Here is a 24,935-nt window from a genome sequence, read left to right on the forward strand (position 1 = left end):
GCCAAGAAAAATAGCCCAGAACTGTGTAGAGATGGGTGTCTAACATGCAAGCAAATTGGATTTGCACAGCTCTTAAGAAAACTCCATTAGCATGATGACTGCCAAGAAATGTGTCAAAAAACAATCTCTTGAGTTTCTATACCAATCTATTCTTATCTCAATAGCTATCTCAAATCTGTGGTTAACTAGTTAATGGGGGAAAATAGCAATTTCTACCGTGGATAATAGAATATAGAAGGTCAGATGTTCCATGACGAAGAGCTGAAATGTATGGTTCATGTGGAGTCTTGTTTGTCACTAAGTGTTGAGTAAAGGATGTGCTGTACCTCCTGTGATGGGAACAGGCTTTGGGCATTTAGCGCCACATGTTCCTGTACGAAGACAGCTTGCTGCAGAAGGGAAAATGCATCCAATAGATGGCGCTGTTTCCCTTCCACATTGACAGCGTGTGAGGCCAGAACTCTGTGAAATGACATAGTAAAACAGTCAAAACGTAATACAGTCACTAACATCCATCTATGTTGGGGGGGGGGGGGGGGGTATTTGTGTGTGAGTATGTGTGTGTGTGTGCGAGAGATTTTGTATGTGTGTCTCTTACACCCTTACCTCTGGATAAGAGCGTATGCTAAATGACTAAAATGACTAAATGTACCTCAGAGCCTGTGCATGCTCCAGAAGAGCTTCAACAGCCTGCTCTCTCCGGCCCAGCTGTAGGAAACCTCCCACTGCCTCTCTGAGCGTATCACAAGCGGCCATCAGCTTCTGTACTGACTGGCTGGACAGAGTCTCTCCGGGCTCGCAAGGCCTGGCTCCGCACACACGCTCTCGCGCCCCTCTGGAAGACAGAGCAGCACAGGGACCTCTGCAGGTCATGTCTGGACATGGCAGGGCAGGTCGGGTGACTGCAGCGGGAGACTTGCGAATGCCGCCTAGCTGCAGCTTTACCTGGTCTCCAGAGAGGTGAGGAGGAAGCGTAGGTAATGAGCGCTGTTCTGCCTCTGCCCCAGCACCACCTTCAGAGCCCCACAGCCCCGCTTTATGATCTGATCGACCTGTGGAGAGGCACACCATTTCCATCGTTGAAAAACACATGAATAGGGATCGTTGTGCCAGGCTTAGGTTTACAGCGAGTTACATAAGGCTGTCTGCAACCTTAGCGGCGCTATCCGGAGCCTTCAGGTCCACAGTGGATTTCACCAGAGCGAGCGTGACCTGATACCAAAATTCCTCATCGCCCCCCAGCTCCCGGGCCTTCTCCAGCAGGGCTAGAGCCTGGCTGTGGTTCTGTTCATAGCTGGCCAGGACTGCAAGACCGTAGAATGCCCTAGCCACTGCAGCCTGGTCACCCAGCACCTGACCAGATTCAAGAAAACAAAAGGAAAAGAATACTGCGTGCGGCATTCACTGACCATCACTGAAATGTTATGGACAATGGAACCAAAGTTCTACGGTTGCTGACAGAGTTCGACAGTGATCAGATAAATGATAATGATGGTGATTAGGCAGCCAGCTCACCTTGGCCACCAGCTGGGCCTCTGCCAGTAGCTGTCTGGCCGGCTGGTACAGCCCCATGCTCAGACACACCTCCGCCTTGTCTACCCAGACACCCGGGGCCCACACATCTGCACCCTGCTTCCCAGACACCCCCCCGTGGTCCAGCACAAACGGCTGCAATCACAGAGGAGACAGTGGATGCATTGGCATGATATGAAAGCACACTGTCTGCATTCTGAACCCTTGGGCTGACTGTATACAACTGAATCACATCATGGGGAATCTGAAGGGATTACCATTAATCTGAGGTTTTTCGTGGGCTACATGATAAGCGTAAGGTAAGAGGAAGAATTACAACCATTAATAATGATCATAAAACGTAATGGTGGTGATAACAAGATTGGCAGAAGTGATGACAGCCATTTCAATTTTAATGGCAGAACTAATTTAACTCTCATGAACCTGTAATAATAATGTGGTATCTTGACACAATATAAAAGTGCAGTTAGGGCATAAATCCCAGTCGACATTGTAATTCACCAGCCCTACGTTCCAATCATGCTCTCAACTGTAATAAAATATGAACCTCAATGTAAGGTATTCATTTCAAGGGTCATTTCGTTCTAGGCACTTCCAGGTTTAATAAACCCGTGGGATGGTTAAACCCCTTTGAGGTATTGTTCCCAGCCTCTCTCTGTTCCACTCGGCCGTTTCAGCTTTGGAGGTGGAGCTCACCTCATCTCTCTTGCATCCTTCTAGACCGTTCCTCTCTGCCTGCAGGGTTAGGGCTCTGCGGCACCTGCAGCGTGGTAAACAATCATCTGTAGCGTTATCTTGATGCGAGATCATGTGGCGGGAAAGCAAAACATGCAGTGTGAAAAGGGTTGTGACCCCCCCTGTGAGCTGGGCTGTTCTGACAGACGTACTCCATCTGCTCCTGCTCAGGGAGACCAGCCAGGCTCAGGAGCTTCTCACGGTACGGGGAACATGTTTCCATCCCCGACTCGCAACAGGTCTTTACGATTCTAAAGAGGATGAAACAAACCAACAGAAAAAAATGTACACTACATGTCAGCTACTCGCAATAGATCAACACACCTGCACTGTGGAGGACAGCACCCGGAGGGAAAATCACAGCATTTAGATTGTCGGATATTTTCCAAAAGACGTAGCAAGGATTTTTGGTGAAAGAAGCTGGCTAAACTTTCTCCCCGGCACAGGCAGACATGCTTAATGCTGACATGCTTCATGCAGACATGCTTCATGCAGACATGCTGACATGCTTCATGCTGACATGCTTCATGCTGACATGCTGACATGCTTCATGCTGACATGCTTCATGCAGACATGCTTCATGCTGACATGCTTCATGCTGACATGCTTCATGCTGACATGCTGACATGCTTCATGCTGACATGCTTCATGCAGACATGCTTCATGCTGACATGCTGACATGCTTCATGCTGACATGCTTCATGCTGACATGCTTCATGCAGACATGCTTCATGCTGACATGCTTCATGCTGACATGCTTCATGCTGACATGCTTCATGCAGACATGCTTCATGCAGACATGCTTCATGCTGACATGCTTCATGCTGACATGCTTCATGCTAACATGCTTCATGTAGACACGCTTCATGCTGACATGCTTCATGCAGACGTGCTTCATGCTGACGTGCTTCATGCTGACGTGCTTCATGCTGACGTGCTTCAGGCTACCTGAGGCGGTAGAGATCGGAGAGGCTCTGCCTGTCCAGCAGGTCATGGGCGATGACCTCGGCCAGGTGCATTATGGGCAGGGTGAGGTGGGTGAGGGAGAGAGAATGCAGCTCCTTGGCCAGCAGATCCAGGAAGAAAATGCTCTGTGTCTGCACAGCAACACCACGCAGGAGGACCAGGGAAAAACAACCATTTATGAGCTCATCAATGGTGTTCTCATATCAGTTCATACAATCCTTTGGGCTATACGTCTGCAATATATAATTGCGTAAACTGAAAGACTGATCTGACAAATGATTGACTTTCGAGGAGAGTTAAATGTCTTTATCTGTAGGCCTTTAAAAGGGGAAGAAGAAAAAAAGATGATGACATTACAGTTGGATTACACATCCAGTGGCATATGAGCCACAGTCAAGTCAGTCGACGATAAACAATCATTGACAATCGCTATCTCACAACGGCTCAGACAGCTGTCGCGCTACCTCGACACCAACATCTCTGACAGAGGTTGTCTGGGAGTTGGAGCCAGGAAACAGCATAGGCTGAGGGGCTTGCCTGTTTGCGGATGCTGTGTGTGTTGATGCTGTTGGGGCTGGAGTCGTATCTGAAGGCCTGGCGGAGCTCCTCAGAGCAGTCGTAGCGGGCCCACTCCTCAGGAGAGCAGGGGAGGGCGTTGCTGTAAGGTCTGGGTTTAGGCTTCTCCTCGAGGGGGGGTGGCTGCAGGGACACACAGATGGAACAGTTGTGATGGGATCTCTGCTGTGTATGATACAGCTGACTCTTGTAGGAAAGGTTTTTTCACCGGCTAGACAATGGAGGCTGTTCTGATAAATGCCATTTCTCCATCTTAACCCTTGTGTTATCTTCGGGTCATGCTGACCCATCAGTCATTGTGACCCACCGTCGTATTGCGACAACTTTACAGCATACAAAAACAAAGTGAAGCATTTTCTTTTAACCGTTGGGCTGTCTCAGACCCCCCCACATTGCGAAAGTTAAAAGAAAATTATTTTTATTTGTTTTTGAATTGGGTAAAATTGGGTACACACAATGATGGTTCGTTATGAACCTTTGGGTCATGTGACCCGAAGGCAGCACAAGGGTTAAAATGTACAGCCCTGGGAGTGGACCGGAGGTTACATGTACATCTTTGGTCTTCTTGTTTTTGTCCTTCTCCTTGTCCTTGTCTTTTCTGGAGGTGGCAGAGGGGGGGAGCTGGGACGGCTGCCCGGCGAGATTCTTCTGCATCTCCTTGATGACCTCCACAGCTGTTGCCATGGACACCTGGGAAGAAAAGCTCACAGGTCAATGCTATCTCTAGAGCTTACGAATATTGAAATATGCATTTGAAAGTAAAAGCTGTCCAAGCTCCTGGAGAAGGAGGGAGCATACAGGTGGTCTGGTGGGAGAGAGGCTGCTAACCTGCCAGATCTGCAGCACACAGCAGTAGGCCCTGAGCAGGTTCTGCTGGTGCTGGGGGTCTGTCCTGTCGGCCATGACGGCCAGCAGCGTGTGTGCTCGGACCAGGCCGTCCAGGCGCCTCACATCCCTCAGGTCAGACAGACAGGGACAAGCCTGTACCCCCTGCACCCCGATGTGAGACTCACACTTGACGGGGATCAGACCTGCCCCCTCGGCTGGCTCTGGGGGAAGGATACACTGTTATATGTAACGGTTTAAACACAGACACCGCTTGGTCAACTTTAGGTTAACAATGACTGGACAAAGCCTGAGAACGTTCAAACCTCCACTTTGCAACTTCTCCTTCCTTTCCAATCCTTTCGGTTCACAACCCTTTGACAAAGGTTTATCTAGAGAGTCAATAAAACATACAGTATAAGGTATAAAAGACACAACATACAAACCGTGTTTACAGAATCTACACTAGTTGCCTCTGATGGGGCCAGTACCTGTGATTCCTCCCTGATCAGGGTCCACGAGGAGCAGGATGTCGATGGCCCACTGGACCTGGTACTGGGCATCAGCCAGGGGGAAGCTCTGACAGAACAGCCATTCTCCAAACTCCAACAGGTAGTCGACCTTCTGCCACTGACTCGGCAAAGACTGGACATACAACAAAAAACACAGTAATGCTATCAAAGTCTAGTCTGTAGTGGGTAACACACTGCTCAATGGGATACCTTATGTATACAGTTGGAAAAAGAGATGAGGATTTGTTCAATAAGATGTCCATACATACAGTAACGTGTCCTTGTTTACAGCTCAGCTGTGTTTAACTCAAAAGCTAGTAGGTGGGATTTGGACAAATACTTGGAAAAGGGATTCTAATGTTCACTTTTTCTAATGCTAATCCTATCATGTATTACGAAACAGAGTATAATCCAGAGTGTTGTGACAGGCTGTACCACCAGGGATGTGATGGAGTTCTGGTAGCTGGCCAGCTGCTGGAGCACGTCCTGAGCACACAGCGCCACCCGGTGCCACATGTGGGAACAGGAGAGCTCCCCCTCGTCCCTGAACTTCTGCATGTCCATCAGCACGCTCTCCCCCAGACGCGCTCGCACCAACACCCTGTGTTTGAACAGGAGTCTGGAGGACGGGGAGAGAACAACTAAACAAATCAGTTTGGATTTTTCTTTTTAAACAATCAAATGAACACAAGCATATAAACATCAGTATAAAAACAAATATCTCGAAACCTCTACATCAAATATGATATTGTTACATTCTGACATTAATTCAGTCCCGAATAAAACATGTACATGCATTACCATCTGTCCACAAAGAGTGAAGCAATCTATTTGAAAAAGTATGGCTTCTCCTGTTTGATCTCCACCATTCTCCTTTTCCCGCCCTCTCTCCCCCTCCCTCCCTCCCTCGGTCCATCCCAACCCTTGCTGGGTACTCACATCCTGGCTCTGGTGCGGGGCATGTCTCTGATGGCCTCGTCCAGCACCTGCACAGCCTGCTTCCAGTCGGCCCTGTCTGCATGGATGTGGAAGAGCAGCCCGTACATGGCTGCTATCAGGGTCAGGTCACCCTCACTGGTCCCTGAGCCTATGCACACACACACATGGGTACACATGCAGAGGTCAGAGGTCAGTGAGCCCACACAGGAGCGCATCATGTTCTATGCATTCATACCATGCACTGTATGAAAAGAGCCAGGCGACCATAAGAGTATAGATGGAAAACATGTATTCGCGCTGGTCTGGTTGGAATACATTCGAGAACAGATACAACCACATGGGTCCTTAATACAGGAAGGGCATCTTCTCAAAGTCAGTCAGCTAGTCAGCCAGTCGCTCAGTCAGTCCCACCTGAGCTTGGAGTAGCATGAGCATGTGAGGTTTGAACACAGACTCACCTGAAGAGCTCCCAGAGGGCCCGGCAGTGAGGTGTTTACCTTTCCCCTGTTTTCATCAGGAAGGAAGAAAAGGCATTAGCACTTCCAAGGCTCCCACGATTGAAGGCGCGGAGGCAGCCCTCACCGGCTGCTTCAATGCAACGTTGAGGCCGTGGGGGGTTTCTCCTTACCTTGGGCTCCTTGGTGCTGCAGGGGGCCAGGGCGCGCAGGATGCTCTCCAGAGGCTCCCTGAGGTGCTGCCTCTCGGCAGGGGTCTCTGTCAGGGGCAGGCAGGCGTTCCAGTAGTGTCTGGCTGCAGCCACGCACAGAGCAGGGTTCCCAGCATGCTCTGCATAACTGGAACAGAGAAGAAGGAATGAGTCGAACTGGCTACTCGAAGGAATTCAACAGAAGACATCGAGATGATAAAGTCAGGGAAAAAAGAGAAAGAAATCTAAAGGAAGGATGAGAAATGGAGAGATTACAAAGGGGTGTTTGAAGCTTTGTTCAAAGGATTTTACCTGAGGGGGGTGGTGAGAACTGGTGGAGACACCAACCTGACACTGGACTGGAGCATTCTCAGGGCTGCTTTGTAACTGTGGGGATGGCCGCTGGACTTGTGGGCCATGCTAAGTCCTCTCAAAAGGGCCGCGTTGCTCAGGATCTCCTGCACTGCTGAAGGCTTGTACCTGTGATTAGAAAGCACACCTTGCCTTTTAGTTTTTTGGGAAAAAGACACCGCTAATCAGTCCCAATTCAACAGTCATGCATGTGATAAGGGAACACGTCCATACAGAACAACATTTTGCTAAGTGTAAATACAAGATTTTGATATGACTTCCTTTCTATGTCAATTGCAATGCCATTTCGGGGTCACTAGGTGTCATTCTTACCACATATTAAACGCAACACAAAGACGACTTTCTCCTACAGCCATATTTGGACCCACAGAGAAATGAAAGACACTGAAATGCCTCCAAACGACACAACGTGTTGTTGATATTTCCAGCCTCTAGGTGTGAGAGGCTAAGTAAGGGCCTGCCACTTACAGAGCATAGGGCATGACCTTCAGCCTCTGTGCAGCGGCTTCTTCCAGCTGCAGTGCATTGTGGGTGCAGGTTCTGACAAGGTTGTGGTCGTGGGCGTGGTAGGAAAAGGAGGCCAGCTGGGTCCATACCTGCAGCTCTACCACAGGGTCACTCCACTTGCAATCGGATGCCATGCGAACCAACTAGAGAGGATGGGGGAGGAAGAATGATGAAGAAGGGAGGGGAGGAGAGCATTGTAAAATGTTGTTTTGAACAAGTCATGGTATTATATTCGAGTTTTCTTTTTGCACTCAACATTGACATAAAAACAAAAACAGGCTTTGAAAGATTTCCTCAAGGCAGCAGTTGCTGTCTGAATAACAAACCAGGCCCTGCTGGTCCCAGTACAGACACGCTACATACAGCAGACAGACTCGGGACAGAGAACTCCATCTGTCTGGGGTGACTGTTGCACAGGAACATCTCCACTCCAACCAGCACACGTGTCATGGCAGACACTGACTCATTCTTACACTGGAGGGACACAAAAACACACGTACACGAGACTCAATATTTTATAACCTATATTTCATCACAATGTTACATTCAGAGTTTCGGTGAAAGCCGCAGGGATTTAAGTGTATCGACCATTTTTCTCTTATTCTGTTCTTGTTGAATGTTCTCGCTAACATCAAAGTCACTGGTGTACTAAAGCCATATACACTGCAAAAATGCTCAATCGTATTTAAATGCAAAAATAAACTTTATGAGCTGGCTTATAACTGCCAGCACAGTAAGAATATATAACCTGATAAGATTTCTTAAAAATATTGTGTCTCTTACTAAAGTCATACTAGATAAAAGTCAAACTATATTTAAAATCTAAAAACAAGATCAGCACACACAGATGTACAGTTTTCGCAGTATACTAGAACATGAGTTACTCGCCACCCATCAACTGATCAAGTATCCTAACTGAGAGTGGACAGTGTTACCTCGTCGTCAATGTCCAGCTTTTGGCCAACCTGCTGCTGGAGGAGCCTCTTGGACCTGACCCACGTGGAGACCACCTGTTTCCTGGCAGCGATGAGGATGCTCTCCCCAGGAATGTTGCAGTTGGACAGGTGAAGTGCATAGTCACAAAGCTACAACCCACAAAGGAGGACACAAGTTAGCCGAGGCAAGAAGGTTCTAAAGCCCAGTCTAAGCCTTAAGTATCTAGAAGATTCTCTTTGCATATCAACATGCAGCTCTAGACTTACAGCTCTGTAGCCCAGGGCTGTCGGGCTTGCACATTCCAAAGAACAGTCAAAGTTGCCCTTATCGGAATGTGTTTAAATCTGACAAGATAAGTGTTAAAAAAATGGAGGGCCATTCCTATCTTGAGTGAGAACCATTATGAAGACACTTAGTTAATAATTCACTGATAAAGCTTATTTCATCCAGAGTTTGCACTGATGTACATGGTACAGTACATTCTTTATGATAAAAAATGGAAACAGGATTTAATTGGGAACAAATGCAACAGGAAGAACAGTTAAACAAAATGTTCTCAATGTGATTTGATGGTGGGTAGATTAAACAAGTAAAATAACGTATGCTACTATATGTGCATGTGTGTGTGTGGGAGTACGTGTGACCGTATTATTATCTAGTCTATGTTATCTTCTTAAACAATAAAAAGCGAAGTTATTTTTGTCAATTTTATTCAGTATATTTTATCTCCTTAAACAATTAAAAATATAATACTTTTTGGGGCCCACATTCTTGCCTATGCTCTTCTTAAACAATGAAAACGTGTTCACCCTGGGGTTCAAAAAGTTCACTCTCAACACTCATCCGACTACAACGTTTCTCAACTTCACATCATCTTCTGGATTTCTGTGATGTCAAGACACCAAGCCCAAGGAGAAAGTGCTCATTTGTGAAGCACACAACAGAATGAGTTACAGCAGCCCTACAGGAACTAGGCCAGTTCAGTGATTACGACAGATCTGGCATTTCCAAAGAGCAAGGTCTCTGGAGGAACACATACAGCCCTGTGATCCCTAAACATACCCTGTAGGAGTGTGCCACAGTCCAGGTGTAAGATAGCCCCGGACCAGGTCTACCCCTGTCTGTCTCAATGAGCTCAGAGTCACACACTGTGTTTGTGTGTACGTAAATAAAACAAACGAAGCCTCTTCAGGGCAAAGCCGATGACACTTTCGCTTCCCATCCAATGTGCTTAGGCAGGGATGAATCTGCCTCCATGACAAGCCATATTAGCCCACCTTTAAATCTCTCATGCCCAATCCAACCAAGCGCAGGCTGCATTCTATTACAGTCATTACCCCAAGCCACAGTTAAATAAACAAACACAAGTACACCCCACACACACACCTCCAGTGCCTTGCGTACATCCTGCAGGGCAGCCGGGTCCAGGGAGACCCCATGGACGCTGCTGCTCCTCTCAGCTCCCTTCCCAGCTGCTTTCTTGGCCTTATCCCCTGGAGGAGCCCCCCTGCCTCCACCATCCTGCACCTCCTGACTGGCCCCGGCCCCGCTCCAGGGCTGGATCATCCCCTGGGCCACCGCATCGCACAGCAACACCAACAACACCGGCTCCCTGGAAGCAACACAAGACCAGGCTCCCATTGTCACATCAGCCTGAGCCATTGCAACCGAGAGAGGAGCTCCTGGAGAAAACTAGGGGGCGTTTTTATTTTCAAACTGATGAGAGAAGATCAAGGACCAACACTGGTCTTGTTGATGCACTATACATTATGTATAATTATATATTATACATAAGGAAGGGAAGTTGTCCTGAGGATGTCCTCTGATTGTATCCACTGAGAACAGTATGAGTGCAGAGTTAAGAGGCTCCGACCAACCCTGCGTGTCCCGTCTGTTTGAGCAGCTCTACCAGCTTCTGAAAGGGGGCGAGGAGGCGTCGGTGCTCCCCTTGAGCCAGCAGATGGCTGTTGTAGTTCCACAAGTACACTGCTGCGTTGACAACCACCCAGGCCTCCCTTAACTCTGCCCCCAGGTCCGCCGCACGCAGGAAGTTGGAGGTGGCGTAGGCCGACAAACTCTGGATCCAGTCCCTGAGAGGGGGTAAACAATAAATAGAGCTCAAACAATCTGCTGAATTAGAATGGGGCTCCGTAACAACAGCGATTACAATTACACGCCTGGCCACTCACACAGAAAATGGCTAATAAGCACCTGTTGTTGATTACTGTCCATGGAAATAATTGGCTCAAACGCAGTGTGTTCTGTGTGTTTACATCACCAGCCCATGCTCCGTTTTGTTTACCCACTTGTAGACAGCCCACTGTGGATCGTCGTCTGAGGGGCCACGCCCTCTCTCATCCGGGGGCACGGCAGGGCTGTTGAGCTGCACTCCCTCGGTGCGCAGCTTGTGGATGGTGGCCTAGCAGGGACAAACAGAGAAACTAAGTCCAGATAAAGACCATTGAGTGATATTGAAGGTGACCTGCCCTCCAAATAACTCCACCAAACGGAGGCGTTGCACTTCCCGCTAACTAACGGAGAGGAAGAGAGGTGGCCACAGTCATCAAGGCTCTGTTAGGCGATCAAAGGGATCTACAATCATCTGTGAACTTCGAAGACAATGCTTTGGGCTAATTCAGCTGACAACCGCAGTTGGAACTAAAAAAGGTCTCCGTCATCAAATTAAGAGAGGGCACCTTTTGAAGAAACCCCCCTCCCATAAAACAAAGGCAGTCGCATTCTCTCAGAACAAAGAGAGTGATATCATGAAGGGGGGGGGGGGGGGGGGGTGGGCGCCAAGACTGCATTTCTAGTTTTGTCAGGATCATCTATTTTCCTAGATTTCAAGCTACTTTTTACTTTTCTTCAAAGCGCTTCAAAGCCACTATCTCTGAAGACTTAATAAAGTTCTGGTGCCGTGGGTCAACTGAGTGGGTGTACGGAAAAACAAAACAAGAACAATAGCTCAGACATCATCAAGACTTACCTACGTAGAACCAATCAACATCTACATCTTCGGGCTGGATGAAATTCCACAATGCGACTAACAATGTTCTTTGTTCTCTCTCAATTACAGCATATTTGGGAATTCAGAACCGACTGTCAGGCCTAATCCATCAACAACTACAGACAACCGTAGTATTACAGTTCTGACAAGGGAAGTGAGGGTAGTAAGTAAGGGTAAGTACGTTAAAAACTGCATGGAGGTTGCTCAGTCTTCTCCTCTGGACAATCACCCTCGTGTCCAGTAGTACATGTTAGAACTACATATCCGAAAGCAGATGTTTGGGTATCGTCTCGTCCTCCCCCCCCTCCCCCCGAATGTATACATTTACATTTAGTCATTTATGCGACCCCGTATACATGACCAGGGGTCAAAGGTGAGCGTCACCTCTGCGTTAATGAAGCAGACTTCAGCCAAGAGGCGGAGCAAGTCCCTCTCTGTGCTTTGGACCAGTCCTACTGCCAACGGACGCAGGTCGCCATGGAAACCGTCTCCAAGGATCTCGTCCTCTTTCCGTTCACCTGTGGGGGATGAGATTAGCATTTAAGGTAGGCGTCAGTGCCTCGATTGCTGCTCCTCACGTATCATTCTCAATTGCTGAAACTGAAGCTTGGTTTAAACCTTCAATCTGCCAGTGATCAATAAATATTGCTTTTCACATAAAGTTAAAGGATCTCTACCCCTGTAATGATTTCATCATGCAGTTAAGCTGCCATGTTTTAAACTGACTGATCAAGCCTTTAAGCTTAGCTTGTAACACTGGAAGGGTTTTAGATGGTTGATGCAATTGTTTAATAACAAATAACAAATAATAACTACTTTATATCAGGGGTCACATGAAGTCACAAAGATGTGACTGATTACTGCGTGCGTGATTGTTGTTAAGCTCCTCACCCTCAGTTTTGGGCATTTTCCATCTTCCATCGTCATAAAGCAAGCAGAATCGACAGGCAGCACGACACACATCCCAGACTTCCTGCTTCCTGGCTACCTTTGCTAAAGCTCCCCACAGTTTCATCCTGAAAACAATTTAAATATGTTATCTAGGAATCCTTTACTACAGAAGTCATGGACTAAGCATGGGGACATGGGGTACTGTGCACAGCCGTATTATAGTGGTGTTTGTTTGGGAAGATATTAATATTGGATGTTTCTTTTTGTACTTCTGCCCACTCTGCAATTACGTATGCTTCTACCCTATCCTAATGACTTGCTTTTCAGATGGTTGGAAGTATGGATTCATGACTTTACTGGCTGCAACCTATCCCACCCAGAGCAGTTTCCCTCTAATGATGTAAACAACGGAAGGGATCTGTGTGCACTCCAAATGAACACTGGTCCACACTTCAGCTCGGTGTCCAAGAGACTCATTCATCTTTCTATATTTTGTTGTATATTTAATTTATATACATCCATGTACCATGAAACTTAATGATGTCGAGAGTGTCCAAAACATGATTAAAATGTACATGTACAGCAAAACCTTGACATGCAGCTTTAATGTAGATTTGTGAATATTAGCAGCTAGCGTCCTATATATTTCTCCCTCCCTCCCTCCCTCCCTCTCCCTCGCTCTCTCCCACGCAAACATATGCATCAAGTTCGTAAAACATAGCGTACCTCTCTCTGTGGTTGCTGCTGTCTGTCTGTCTGGCCACGTGTCCATCTAGCTTGCCTACACATGCAGCGTGGTGCTGAGCCCTGGCAGAGAGCTGGGCTACACGCCCAGGGCCCTCTGTGCCTGAGGGGACAGAAGAATCAGGAGCACACTTCAGTATAGATTTACATAGAACATTTACATACAGAAAGCGACTGCAGTAGATTCATTTTAATACAGTTTTCGTGCATACCAGCACACCAAATTCCTTATTCAATATTGACACAGGCAACAGTGCCCAACATTGTCCAAATTATTTTGTTCCTATTCATCAAGTTTGCAATTTCTCCAGCTGCAGTACTGTATGGATTGAACAGAATCATTTTTGTTCAGTGGTGAAGCTTCTAATCCATGTTCCTACATTCCTAGTCTTACATACAAAGGCATGTGATAAATTAGAGGAAGCTGCTACCAGTCAATTGTAAGGCAACACAAATGGATGAGAAGTCAGAAAGCCAGAAATCCCAGATTAATCAGGAATAAATGAATACATTTAGCCTCAGAACAAAAGCACTCATAACTGTAATTCTCTGAAACGGCTAGCACGTTAGCAATTGAATAATGTATAGGTGTTGCTACGTGCTGCCTTTTAAAGAGCGGGAAATATCTGCAGGTTGGCCCTGGTGCTCTCAGTGGCATAGTTCACAGACACCTCTCTACATTTCTGGTGACAGTCTGGGGGCCAAATGGAGACCCTGAGAATGAGATGCTATGACTAATTCATCTTCATGCACACACTTCAGCTCGCTCCCTCGTTCTCCAGTGTCACTGGGTTTTGCTTTGATGTTTAAACACCTTCCTTGCCCTTGTGTGTTTTATTTTCTTTCGCTTGAGTTGTCGGGGCTAGGGGATAGGTATCCTAGCCTCTAGTGTGTAATCTACTGTGTCCCTGAGGAACAGAGTCGTGACCTACACAGATGCATGTATATAGAGTATTGTGCGCCTGTATAAGCAGAAACGATCCCGGCAGACTTTCAGAGTGGGGCCCTTGCCTGGATCATTAGGCAGCTGAGTGTTCATTTGATCCTGGGCACCAGGAAGCCCGTAGGGGAAATGGATCAAAGAGCCCTAGCCCACAGCCCTCAGGCTTCACATTCCTCTACACACAGGCTATGGGAGTTTGGTATGAAAGACAAGACTAGAGAACTTATCCCGACTCATGAAATCCTCCTCACGATGGCTTAGTAATGGTAGTTAAACTTCTTCCAATGTTTCCCTTTTAAACTCAAGGAATCGAGAGCCATGATGAGCTGACCTATAACACCCGTCTTCAGGTAATGTATAAAACTGTGTAAAAGAAAGTGTGAAAACACTGTACCTTGTCCAGTGTTGTCTGCGTCCAGTACCACCTGGAAAGCATCAGGTGCCAGAGTGAGCCCTGCGGTGACCAGCATGGGCCGTCTCCTCCTCACCCCCTCCTGTGGCTGCCCGTTCTTCGCCTGCCAGGGAGAGAAAGAGAGAGGGAGGGAGAACGAGAAATGGAAGAGTGAGTGAGTGAGTGAGTGAAAGAGAGATAAAAGAGAGAGACAGAAAGTGAGTGAGATGGAGACAGAGACAGGGCTTGAAATTAACGGCGTCCGTTAATTTAGAAATAAGTAGAGAATATTTTTGACACCTTTCAAAACTTTTTTCCCCAAACGTTTTTCAAACCTTTACAAACTTTTTTACTACAGCCACACCAATAATTGTGTTAGCCCCACCATGAAACAAGCAAGAAAATTGTGTATTTGAGCCCCATGACTGTAATAACCAATAAACTAGACCCATGTCAGAATGTCAAAATGCAAAAACATAAGAATTTACATTTTGGGCTAGGTCAAGTTCAGTTTGGGAAGGTTCATTTTGCACTTCGGGACGGTACTGGGACAGTGAGGAAAAAAGTTATTTGCGAGCACTGGACAGAGAGAGAAAGATATTTTTGGAGCTATGCTGTACGATCTCAAAGCACACCACCAAGTGAATGACCCTTAAAACTGAACCAATTTGAAAAAGCAACATTACCCCCAGTGCTCTTTTTCAAAAGTTTTCTTTTTCATTATAATGATAAAAAGCAGCCTCAGTGCTAGATAACATGTGGAGGGGCTGCCACTGTTTGTATTGGACCGCAGTGGACCTGTTGGATGAGCATGGCAGCCTGGTCCTCTGTCCTGGCGGGGGTCTGATAGAGGGTCCCACTGAGCTGCAGGAGGTGGACGGCTGAGCAGAGCCGCTCGCGATGCACCCCTCCCTCATCCAGCAGGAGGGCCTTCTGAAGATGAACCAGGGCAGGGTCCAACCTCCCTTCCTCCTCCTCTATCAGCGCCAGCTCCGAGTGGACTTGACAGCGGGTCTCCAGCAGCAAGCTGAAATGCCCACACACGATACTGGGATGAAACAGAACACATTCACGAATGGGCACATGAACGCCCGCCCAGCACAGGCACACAGTAGGAGTCACCTGTGGGTGTCTTCAAGGACTTCGGCCAATCTGAGAAGCGCTGGCTTTATTTTCCTCCTGAGGTTGTGCTGCAGGAGAGGTAGACAGGCGTTCCACTGTGTGGCACACACACCCTGCATGACATGGGCCTCTCCGTCTCTCACTGCACTCTGCAGCAACTGGTCCAGCCTGCCTACCACCTTCAGCTGGGCCTGTAGAACAACAAACACCTACAGTAAGATCCCTGTAGACCACACTGCAGTCACACTTGGCTATTGGTAAGACTGCAGATTAACCGCAACGCTAAGGCACATGTGGTCATTACAATTTTCCTTGCATGACTAAGAAAGAACATTAAGAAAAGATGTGGCAGGAAGGCACATTGGACAGGAAGTACAGCTCCAGTACATTTAGTTAACACTGTCAACCAACTGAAATAATTATGTTCTGGATGATCACGCAGCAATTCAATAAGAATACCTCCACGCTGGATTTAGAGTAATCCTTCATTTTGCCCCCTTGTTTCTGTAGGTCCAATTCACACTCGACACATTCGATCATTATGCCCTGCCCAACACTCTGGAAATGAACATGGAAAAATGACATGTTATGATAATGTAAGAGAGAATCTGAGCAACAGAGCCCGTGATGCCAAGACAATAGCTCACAGTCCATTGCTGCTAACTGACTGGAAGACCAGATGGCCCAATTCCAAACAACGAGTTAAATTTTATGTCAACAGCAAAAGTGGTTTTGTGTTACGCTTTGCTGCTTTTAATTTAAATCACTCTGTGGTACAGTATAGTACAGTATGTCAAGCATTGGCCAGATGAAGCTGTAAGTCTCTTTACCCATAAGATTTCCACCCACGGCTGTGATTAAACATAACTGAGAGAGAAGCGGAGAAAATAAATCCATTTGGGGTTAAACTCAGCTGGCTAATCAGTTCTCCTGACGAGTGGCCAACTGAGTCGGGGGCAATTTCCGTGCATATATTTGCATAATTGCATGATATGAAAATGTCTGAAATATAGATACACGCTAAAACATCAGACTATCTGAGATTATTCTTCACTCACTTGGACTCCCACTGTCTTGAGCTCTTTCAGACAGTCAGCAGCCATCTGCTGATGTTTCAGCTGCGACGCCAGCAAAGCTAGCTCCAGGAGGAAAGACATCCTGCAGAACGGGGACACAAAGGATAGGACGTATTGAACTGTATGATGAGTCATGAATAGAACCATAGCTATGTGGAGTGATACGCCCATTATATGGAGGATCTGAAATCAACCAGTTGGTTGGTAACGTGTGATGTTGGAGTCAGAAGAGCCCGAGGAGGGTCGGGGTCCCACACCTGTCGGTAGGAGAGATGGGCAAGAGGTTCTCATCTTGAGCCGGCCTGGTGTCTGGGACCACAGTGGGTTGCGGGGGTGGTTCGGACTGAACCAGCAGATGGAATATCTCACTCAACTTAGCAGGGTAGTCATTCTTCGCCTCGCTGAGCTCAACGTCACTGTGGACCACAGAATGCAGGCATGTGCGCCACACACACACACACACACACACACACACAAAGACAACTAAGCATTAACCTCAGGCATACTGTAATAACCTATATACTATATATACGTCATTTCGATGATGGTAAGGGGGTTCTGGGTGATTCATCCTCCCCATGCCTTTGGCTCTGCTTGTGAACGATGAGGACTGACATGCAGAGTACAAGCCTGGGGACAGGAGCCTGGACCACCTCCAAGTAGCACCATGAGCCATGCTAAACTGCTCATGTATACCATAACCCTGGGAAACTGGTCCAAAGGCCCAAGGCCATGCTGAGACCTGCATATCATTTGCCAAGTGACCTAGGTCTAGTGGTTACAGAGGGTCCCAGTCAACATATGGAAACTTCAGGATAAAAACATTTTTTTGAAGAAGATTCAAAATCCTATAGTGCAATCTACAAGTGAAGACATGCTGCAGAACACAGCCATATAAATAATTTGATAAATATATAAATATAAATAACAAACTGTGTATAGCAAATCTTTATGATAAAAACCAAGGAAAAATGCTAAGGAAACAGAGGGCGGTGGCTAGATTGTGTGGTAGAACATAACTTACTGTTTCAGGTTCTGCATTTTGTAAATAACAGATAACATAGGACTTGCTTCTGTTTGTTTGGGGGATTTAGAGAAGTCAAACAACTTGTGTCGTACCTATAGGGAATATAACTCCATTAGTTTATTTAATAAGACACTGGCACATGGCGCCAAAAGATCATTTGTCACAGTACTTTCTGAAAAATACCAGGTTTTACCAGCAGGGAGAAGATTTGGGGATACAGATCAGGGGCATATGACTCTATGAAGTCAGACGTGGCCTTGGCAAAACTGCAAGCTTCCTTCCATTTGCCAGCGTCCACAAGGCATTCAACAAGGAGTCTGTCGAAAGAGACAGAACATAATGACAATAACCCTTGACACAAATCCCATGAAACAAGGCCAGTTCTTCTGGGTCTCAGTGGGTTATCTGCATGGCTATGGATCCACGTTGAGTCTGTACCACCTACTGCATGAGATGTGCCCTCCAGCTGTGATCTGGCTCCCCCACCTCCTCCAGGGCCTTCACCACCTGTGAGAGGGAGGGCACCAGGTGCTGGCGAAGCCGAGGTCTCATGAGAGGGCGCACCTTCTGGAAGTACAGCACTGAGGCATTGAACACCAGAAAGTGGTATCTGAGGACAACAGAGCAGATAAGATAACAGTTTTAAGATACATTATTTAGGCTCTATCTTGCAATAGAATACAGTATGCTGTTTGATGTTTTAGTACATCTCAATTAAGGCCAAGTGTCAACCTTGGATGAAGATCCTTATAGTTCAATAAATCAACAGGGAACATATTTATGGCACTATGTGTCTCTATTTGAGATAAAGGATTAATCTTATGGGATAGACACTCAAATTAATTGTTCAACAAAAAGTGTTATTTCTAAAGGTTGCTAATTTATCCACCAGAGAGGGCACTGACTGAACATTAGTCTGGGTTGTATTAGTATGCATTCCTTTTAGTGCTAATTGGGATCATCCCAGCAGTCCTTATTGGCAGATTATGAGTTCATCATCCAACCCTTTTTAACAAGAATCTCTAGCCCGATCTGTACTGCAAACAGGCAGTGTCTCAAAGTGCATTGCATAATATAACATTTCTTAAAACATACTTTTAGTATATATTCTTTTTTTTCCTCCTTAGGTTTGTTTGTTGCCTATCATATAGATACTTTTTGTGGTCTTCAATTCACAATTCAATGGGATATTGTGTTAAGTGGAAAAAATGAACTGAGTAGTTTTGGAACACATGGCAGTTTATGGAGCACACCTTTGAATCCTTGAATGTGCACTAGAGTGAACCTGCCCCCCACAAGCCCTTCATGTCATCTCTTCCGATGCATATTTCCCTTCTATGATTGCTTTGAACAGAGGCAGACATGATAAGATATACTGCTTTGCGGCAGACAATATGAAAGATGAGGCACATTTTAAATGAATTATTAAATTATTCTGTCACAAACAGTGCCAGCGAGACTAACTTTGGTCAAAAAGGAGGCAGGGAAATTAGAAACATGTTCTCATCAGATTGCTAACCTTGGTTTGTCCTTTGAAATCTCAATCGCCTTGAGAAAATAAATCGCAGCCTTTTCAATCTCTTCCTGAAATTGAATATAATGAGTTAAAATGGAAAAAGAGAAAGGTAGGTCATACATGCAGATGAGCAATACAACTTGATGATTTATGACATTAATCAACAGATGATATTCTATGGAAAAACCAAGATTCAAAGAAGTTGCTTGCATCAGTGTATTTATGTACCAAACGACAAGCCAATGGCACATGCTTTCAGAAATGGTTCGATCAAGCTTGACGAGACATGCACAGAACAAATGAGCAAACTGCACAGTAATTCTGTCTCACCACACTCCCAACAGTCTGGGGAGAGTTCAGCTGGCCTTGGCAGAGGTACGCTCGACACAGGAATTGATTATCAGGGGGTTTACCCTCAAAGTACATCCTTAGACATTCTCTGCTGATCTTGTTGCATCCCAGCTGGAAAAAAACCATGCATCTGTCATGAACAAATTAATATTTTTGTTCTAAACCCCTATCATAATAGTTAAAACACAGTATAATTCTTCTTTTAACAGACTATAATTTGAACAGCTGGGAGTAGGCTTAATGTAAGACCTAAATGTGGATTATGTACTGATTTATAATTGCAATACAAGCCAAGCAATGCAATATTAATATAATAAAATGTATGTGAGGCAGGGGGGAATTCAAATCGAACCTTTAGAAATAGCTGCAGTATTTTAGAGTACTAATCCGTTGTGTTTCATGAATAATCAACAACAATGTTGACTTAGGAATAGTTTTTTTGAGCTTGAAGAAGTGCGGATAACAGTCACCATCGGCATTATTTTTGGATATACTTTGCATAGATATAGCTTGATTAATTCACTTTGACAAGTTTCAGATGAAAATGGAATTAAATTAAATCTTTAAGTGAAGTTTTAAATCTGTGTAAGATTCTCCCCATGTGAGATGGAATCACTCTAGGCAAGAATTACATATCTACAACACTTCCTCTCTGCCATATAGGCCTACTTCTCTATGGGAGTTGAGAAGATAAGACAACAAAGCGAAAAAACGAGCTGTCTATACACATCTACTTACATAGACTGCTGATGACACATAACATGTTTGCAACTATATCCAATCAATTTCTGTCACAGTCATGTCATACTTGCAGTATGTGTCACACACAGTGATGACACATACTTTTAAATTAATTTCTACCTTTTCATGAAGTCACATGAAGCAATAGGCTTACCTTAAACACATCCAAGAGAACAGTAAATGCACGACCACATATTATGATGTTTGCATCACATGTACCTCTTGCATTTATATTAATTCGTTTAGAATTATACCTATATACGTAATACTTGAGACATTCTCCATCCTATATCCCGTAATGTTTTGAAAGAAAAAAATACCTTCACATTAATATGACAACGTAGGCCTGCAATAGCCTGCGACCTTAGTGCTTACCTGAAGAGCTTGCTCGGCACATAGAACGTACAACTCTGGAGGACCGAAGCATCGAGTGTCTGAGGCAGTCTCTTCAGATGTTCCCTTGACAATCAATTCGTAAGCTGAACGGAGTGCACCTACATCTATTCCAAATACATCACAGTGAAAAGGCTGAGCTAGTTTACACGGAGAATTGTCGGTTTTAATGGTATTGCTAGTTATTTCTTCGTTGTGTATTTCTACAGTACTTCTCACCTTTATGTTGCTGCGCCTTAGTTAAATATTGACGAATGGGAAGGTCCATAGTAAGACAAGTATCAGATCAAACTAGCTGACTAGTCTAGTAAGTAAATTAATTGGTGCTAGTTTTGAAAGAGAGCAATGCTAACTAGCTGTAGTTCTTGCGATACAGTACCTACTATAGTAACTAGCTGGCTACTGTACCTGTTGGTATATAAATTAGACTATAGTCTACCTAGACTAGAGCTAGCTACTTGTCACCCAGATGACGGGTTGGTCGGATTTTGCTTGCAAAGCCAACCGTATTCCGTTTCAAAAGCAGTTGAGTAAGTAAGACAGTAGCTACAGTAGCTAAATCCAACAAACCCGGACTACAATAGTTATAGGCTATAGCTATCCGTATCAGGAAATGTGAATTACGTCTCCAGCATGTAGTTAGCTAACTAGCTAGTTCAAAAGTTTCGAACAGCATCGGTGGTTTGGTTAACGTATCCTAGCAACGAGCATATGAACGGAAAGCGCAGAGGTCCAAAGGAGGAAACCATAGCTTGGATATTAGGCTAAAAGTAATTGAGATACTGGTAGCAATTACATTACATTTAGCAGACGCCCTTATCCAGAGGGACTTACAGTAAGTACAGGGACATTCCCCCGAGGAAAGTAGGGTGAAGTGCCTTACCCAAGGACACAACGTCATTTTTCACAGCCAGAATCGAACCGGCAACCTTCTGATTACTAGCCCGACTACACACCCAGAGCATCTTACATGAAAACAACGTATGGAAGCAAGACAAGCCACTCCTCCCATCAGTAATGATTGACAAATTAGCCATGGTTAAAATTCCCTACATGCCCCGCTTCCCTCTTTTTCTTTTCAGTGATCACAATTAATCATTTCCATTTGCTAATTGCAACACATGATCAAGGACAAACCAAACAATGTGTTCAAGTAACATGTTCACATGATTATATTTGTTGTTCATACATCTGCTCATGTTTGAATTACAATCTCTCATACGCTATTCTACTTCTACCAGGGGAGGGGCAATTTGTGGTGTGAATCATCATATTGGCACACTGTCAGCCTGTGTTACACCTCATCTAGCTGCCTCAGTGAGAGATATAATCTTAGTCATCCTATGCTTTCTGAAAGCCCCTGCCATTCCCAATCCAGGCTCACTGGGAGCATTGACCATTTGCATACAGTGACTTATTGGTGTCTTATTCCCAATACATGTATGTTATGCTGAGGCCTGCAGTAATGCAAGGCAAAAGCAAACTACCCAGATGCTTTATGACTTTTAATGAGTGTAATACTGACTAACAATTAATACAGTAAGTGAAATACTGTACAGGTGGGTTGCTACACAACATCAATGTCATGTTGACGTTCTTACCAAGCTACTCAGCTCTTACATATGCCTAGCCTGCTGGTGAGGATGAATGAAAACTACTGGTTCTGATGTTATTGCAGAATGACAGATGTCATTTGTTTATTCAAACATCAAATTCAGAGGGATTTGGATGTTGATGGCACCCTTTGTACTCAGCTCTCACAGTGTGAAACCTGGCCCAATCCTTCTCAGCTTGCATCTGCAGATTTGGTTACATTCCATATACAGATTAATCATTTTGGAACCGCTGAAAGCCAGACAAGCATTACAGTAAACCTTCCCATGATCCTCCAGCTCTGGTAGACTGCGTACTTCAGCATTACAAGCTAAGATGAATGCATCAGTGCCATTGATGCATTGAGTGGCTGCACAACATGCTAACTATTACGGGAACAACAGACAGTTCAAATGAAACGTTGGAAATGTTACTCAATTTCCATTTGAAACGGATTGTCTTTCAAAAATATACAGTCTCTGTAGTTGCCTATCAGTCATGGAAAACTTACCTGATGCTTAGTTGCTTGGTTGCCCAGTCAGAAATGCCCATTAAACTGTTACCACCCTCTTATATGTATACCTTTGAGAGTTTGAGTGTCTGTTTAATTTACACAGTAAATTACCTACTATAATATTTCTTAATAATATGCTAATATGATATACTGTGATTAAAGAACCCTGTAATGCATCTGATAGGAAGTTGATTGAGGCCCTGTTAATCAGTTGTGCGGTTAAGTGCTGGCAAGATGAATGAACCCTGTTTTTTTCAGATGTGTTTCATTTGGTGGAAATCCCTCGGAGGATAAGCTGTGTTTGATTGATCCGGTCGTTAAGCGACTCACCAAACCTCTCCTCTTCTTCCCTTCGCTCTCTCGTCATGGTCACACATTGTCAGCAGTGATTATCCATACTCTAGTCCAATGTGCCTTCCCGCATGAAGTGGCAGGCCTCAAAAACCACCAAGAGCTGCACTCCAACGCTTTTACCACCTCATACAACCAGTCCTAACCTCACACTTATTGGATTGACAGTACTTGACCTGTTGACTGGGTCCACACAGATAACACCCCACACTCTCTCAAACATCAGTTGTCTGGGCAGTACAGGAACGTGACAGGTTTAATGCATTTCCAAGAGTGCGGTATGATGTTTGCAGAAATGCTAACAATATACCAAATATCCATGTGTTTTGGAAACAGTGTATGCCCTCTTGCCCTGTACAGCATGCTCTTATGGTGACTTTAACTTTCTGGTGTGAAGGAGGTATCAGCTTGTCTGTCACTGCAAGGTCTGGAAGAATGATAAAAAAGATCTGCAGAAAAGAGTGTGTACATTTCTCAGGTATGTTTCTAACCCTCCAGTGTGCTGCTGTCTGGTGTTTTGGTCTCTGCCAGGTTGTGGAGGAGGAGCTGGCTGCGTCTCGAGGAACTGGATCAAAAGCATAAAGATCCAGAGCGATCTTTAAGGCTCTGCAACACCAGTGAGCTGAACCACCATGGAAACAGGGTCGGTAACTCTCCTTTTTTGCTTCTCCCTCATCTTTCTCTCTCATGGCTTCCTTTGGTGTCTGCCCTGTAAAATGACCTAGATTTAGAAAAAACAAAAAGGCAATTAAAACGAGCAACTTGTCATCAAACTGTCTCAGTTTGAGCATTTCTCCCTAATTGGAGGGGAGAGAGACATCATGTCAACATCCAGGCATTGACTGAAAGTTCACATTTCGGTCACATTATCAAAGCAATTGAGAGTGAGCACTTTTTTCCTCATTTCCCTTTGATGATGGAAAGGATCATGCTCATGGGAAAATATTATCAAGGCTGTTATATCAACACCTTATCATTCTTGAGTGGGCTGGACTGGAGTTTTTTAAATGCTCTCCGAGGTTTAAAAAGGGGATTTTAAACATAATAAAACTATGGCCAAGGATATCCTTCAATATAGTAAACTTACTCGAAAGAAAATCATTTTGCTTAAAATTGCAGCAAATGCTATTTGGATCACTGGCTGATCCTCAGGATTATCTAATGTGAAGTGTCTGAAATATTAGATTATACCAAAACATTTAACTATGCAAATATAAGTATATACAAATATACATAATAGACAGAAACACAGAATGTACATCACATATCTGCAAGAGAGCAGTAGAAAGGACAGGTAAGGAAGTGAGGAGGAAGGGTGGAGAGACAGGGGGATTTGATACCTCTCTGTGTCATCTCTCAACCTTCAGGACTGCCCTAGCAGTTTTATGGTTCACATGGCTTTGCTTTCACCAGACTGAATGTCACATATTCCGGCATATCTTCCCCCTCTCCTAATCCTTACTTGAGGGAAACACTTTATGTAAGGCCACAGATGGGCTGTTATGCTCCTGAAAATCCATCCCTTCTGTGGCTATGCATCTAGCTGTGCACCCTCACAGCTATAAGGGTATCTCTCTCTCTTTATTTATCTCTCTCTTTATCTCTCTCTCTTTATCTCTCTTCGTCTCTCTCTCTCTCTCTCTCTCTCTCTCTCTCTCTCTCTCTCTCTGCCTTACAGTCTGTTGTTCCCTTTTCCCCATCCCTTATCTCTCTATAGCATTTCCTGTT

General features: G+C 45.1%; 1 protein-coding gene across 1 annotated transcript in view; it reads right to left on the reverse strand.

Annotated features, from left to right (window-relative positions):
• Positions 1-21,017, reverse strand: part of LOC136942740 (cilia- and flagella-associated protein 46) — a 36,174-nt gene extending 15,157 nt beyond the window's left edge. Inside the window, exons 1-39 of the mRNA XM_067235710.1 lie at positions 20,969-21,017; positions 20,732-20,856; positions 19,595-19,726; positions 19,268-19,332; positions 18,194-18,358; positions 17,942-18,065; positions 17,746-17,840; positions 16,979-17,137; positions 16,704-16,803; positions 16,105-16,203; positions 15,646-15,836; positions 15,322-15,550; positions 14,527-14,647; positions 13,172-13,292; positions 12,398-12,570; positions 11,939-12,009; positions 10,854-10,966; positions 10,425-10,637; positions 9,934-10,159; positions 8,547-8,696; positions 7,975-8,085; positions 7,573-7,754; positions 7,081-7,212; positions 6,715-6,880; positions 6,545-6,590; positions 6,087-6,234; positions 5,583-5,766; positions 5,127-5,280; positions 4,639-4,859; positions 4,363-4,500; positions 3,772-3,933; positions 3,217-3,365; positions 2,421-2,519; positions 2,230-2,293; positions 1,516-1,668; positions 1,153-1,353; positions 946-1,052; positions 653-835; positions 327-462 (exon numbers count right to left, since the gene is read on the reverse strand). Of these exons, the coding sequence (XP_067091811.1) occupies positions 327-462; positions 653-835; positions 946-1,052; positions 1,153-1,353; positions 1,516-1,668; positions 2,230-2,293; positions 2,421-2,519; positions 3,217-3,365; positions 3,772-3,933; positions 4,363-4,500; positions 4,639-4,859; positions 5,127-5,280; positions 5,583-5,766; positions 6,087-6,234; positions 6,545-6,590; positions 6,715-6,880; positions 7,081-7,212; positions 7,573-7,754; positions 7,975-8,085; positions 8,547-8,696; positions 9,934-10,159; positions 10,425-10,637; positions 10,854-10,966; positions 11,939-12,009; positions 12,398-12,570; positions 13,172-13,292; positions 14,527-14,647; positions 15,322-15,550; positions 15,646-15,836; positions 16,105-16,203; positions 16,704-16,803; positions 16,979-17,137; positions 17,746-17,840; positions 17,942-18,065; positions 18,194-18,358; positions 19,268-19,332; positions 19,595-19,726; positions 20,732-20,856; positions 20,969-21,017 (5,457 nt within the window). The remainder of the gene's footprint in view (positions 1-326; positions 463-652; positions 836-945; positions 1,053-1,152; positions 1,354-1,515; positions 1,669-2,229; positions 2,294-2,420; positions 2,520-3,216; positions 3,366-3,771; positions 3,934-4,362; positions 4,501-4,638; positions 4,860-5,126; positions 5,281-5,582; positions 5,767-6,086; positions 6,235-6,544; positions 6,591-6,714; positions 6,881-7,080; positions 7,213-7,572; positions 7,755-7,974; positions 8,086-8,546; positions 8,697-9,933; positions 10,160-10,424; positions 10,638-10,853; positions 10,967-11,938; positions 12,010-12,397; positions 12,571-13,171; positions 13,293-14,526; positions 14,648-15,321; positions 15,551-15,645; positions 15,837-16,104; positions 16,204-16,703; positions 16,804-16,978; positions 17,138-17,745; positions 17,841-17,941; positions 18,066-18,193; positions 18,359-19,267; positions 19,333-19,594; positions 19,727-20,731; positions 20,857-20,968) is intronic.
• Between the last annotated feature and the right edge of the window lie 3,918 nt (positions 21,018-24,935).

Source organism: Osmerus mordax, chromosome 5, assembly GCF_038355195.1.
Source record: "Osmerus mordax isolate fOsmMor3 chromosome 5, fOsmMor3.pri, whole genome shotgun sequence".
In the NCBI taxonomy this organism is placed as follows: domain Eukaryota; kingdom Metazoa; phylum Chordata; class Actinopteri; order Osmeriformes; family Osmeridae; genus Osmerus; species Osmerus mordax.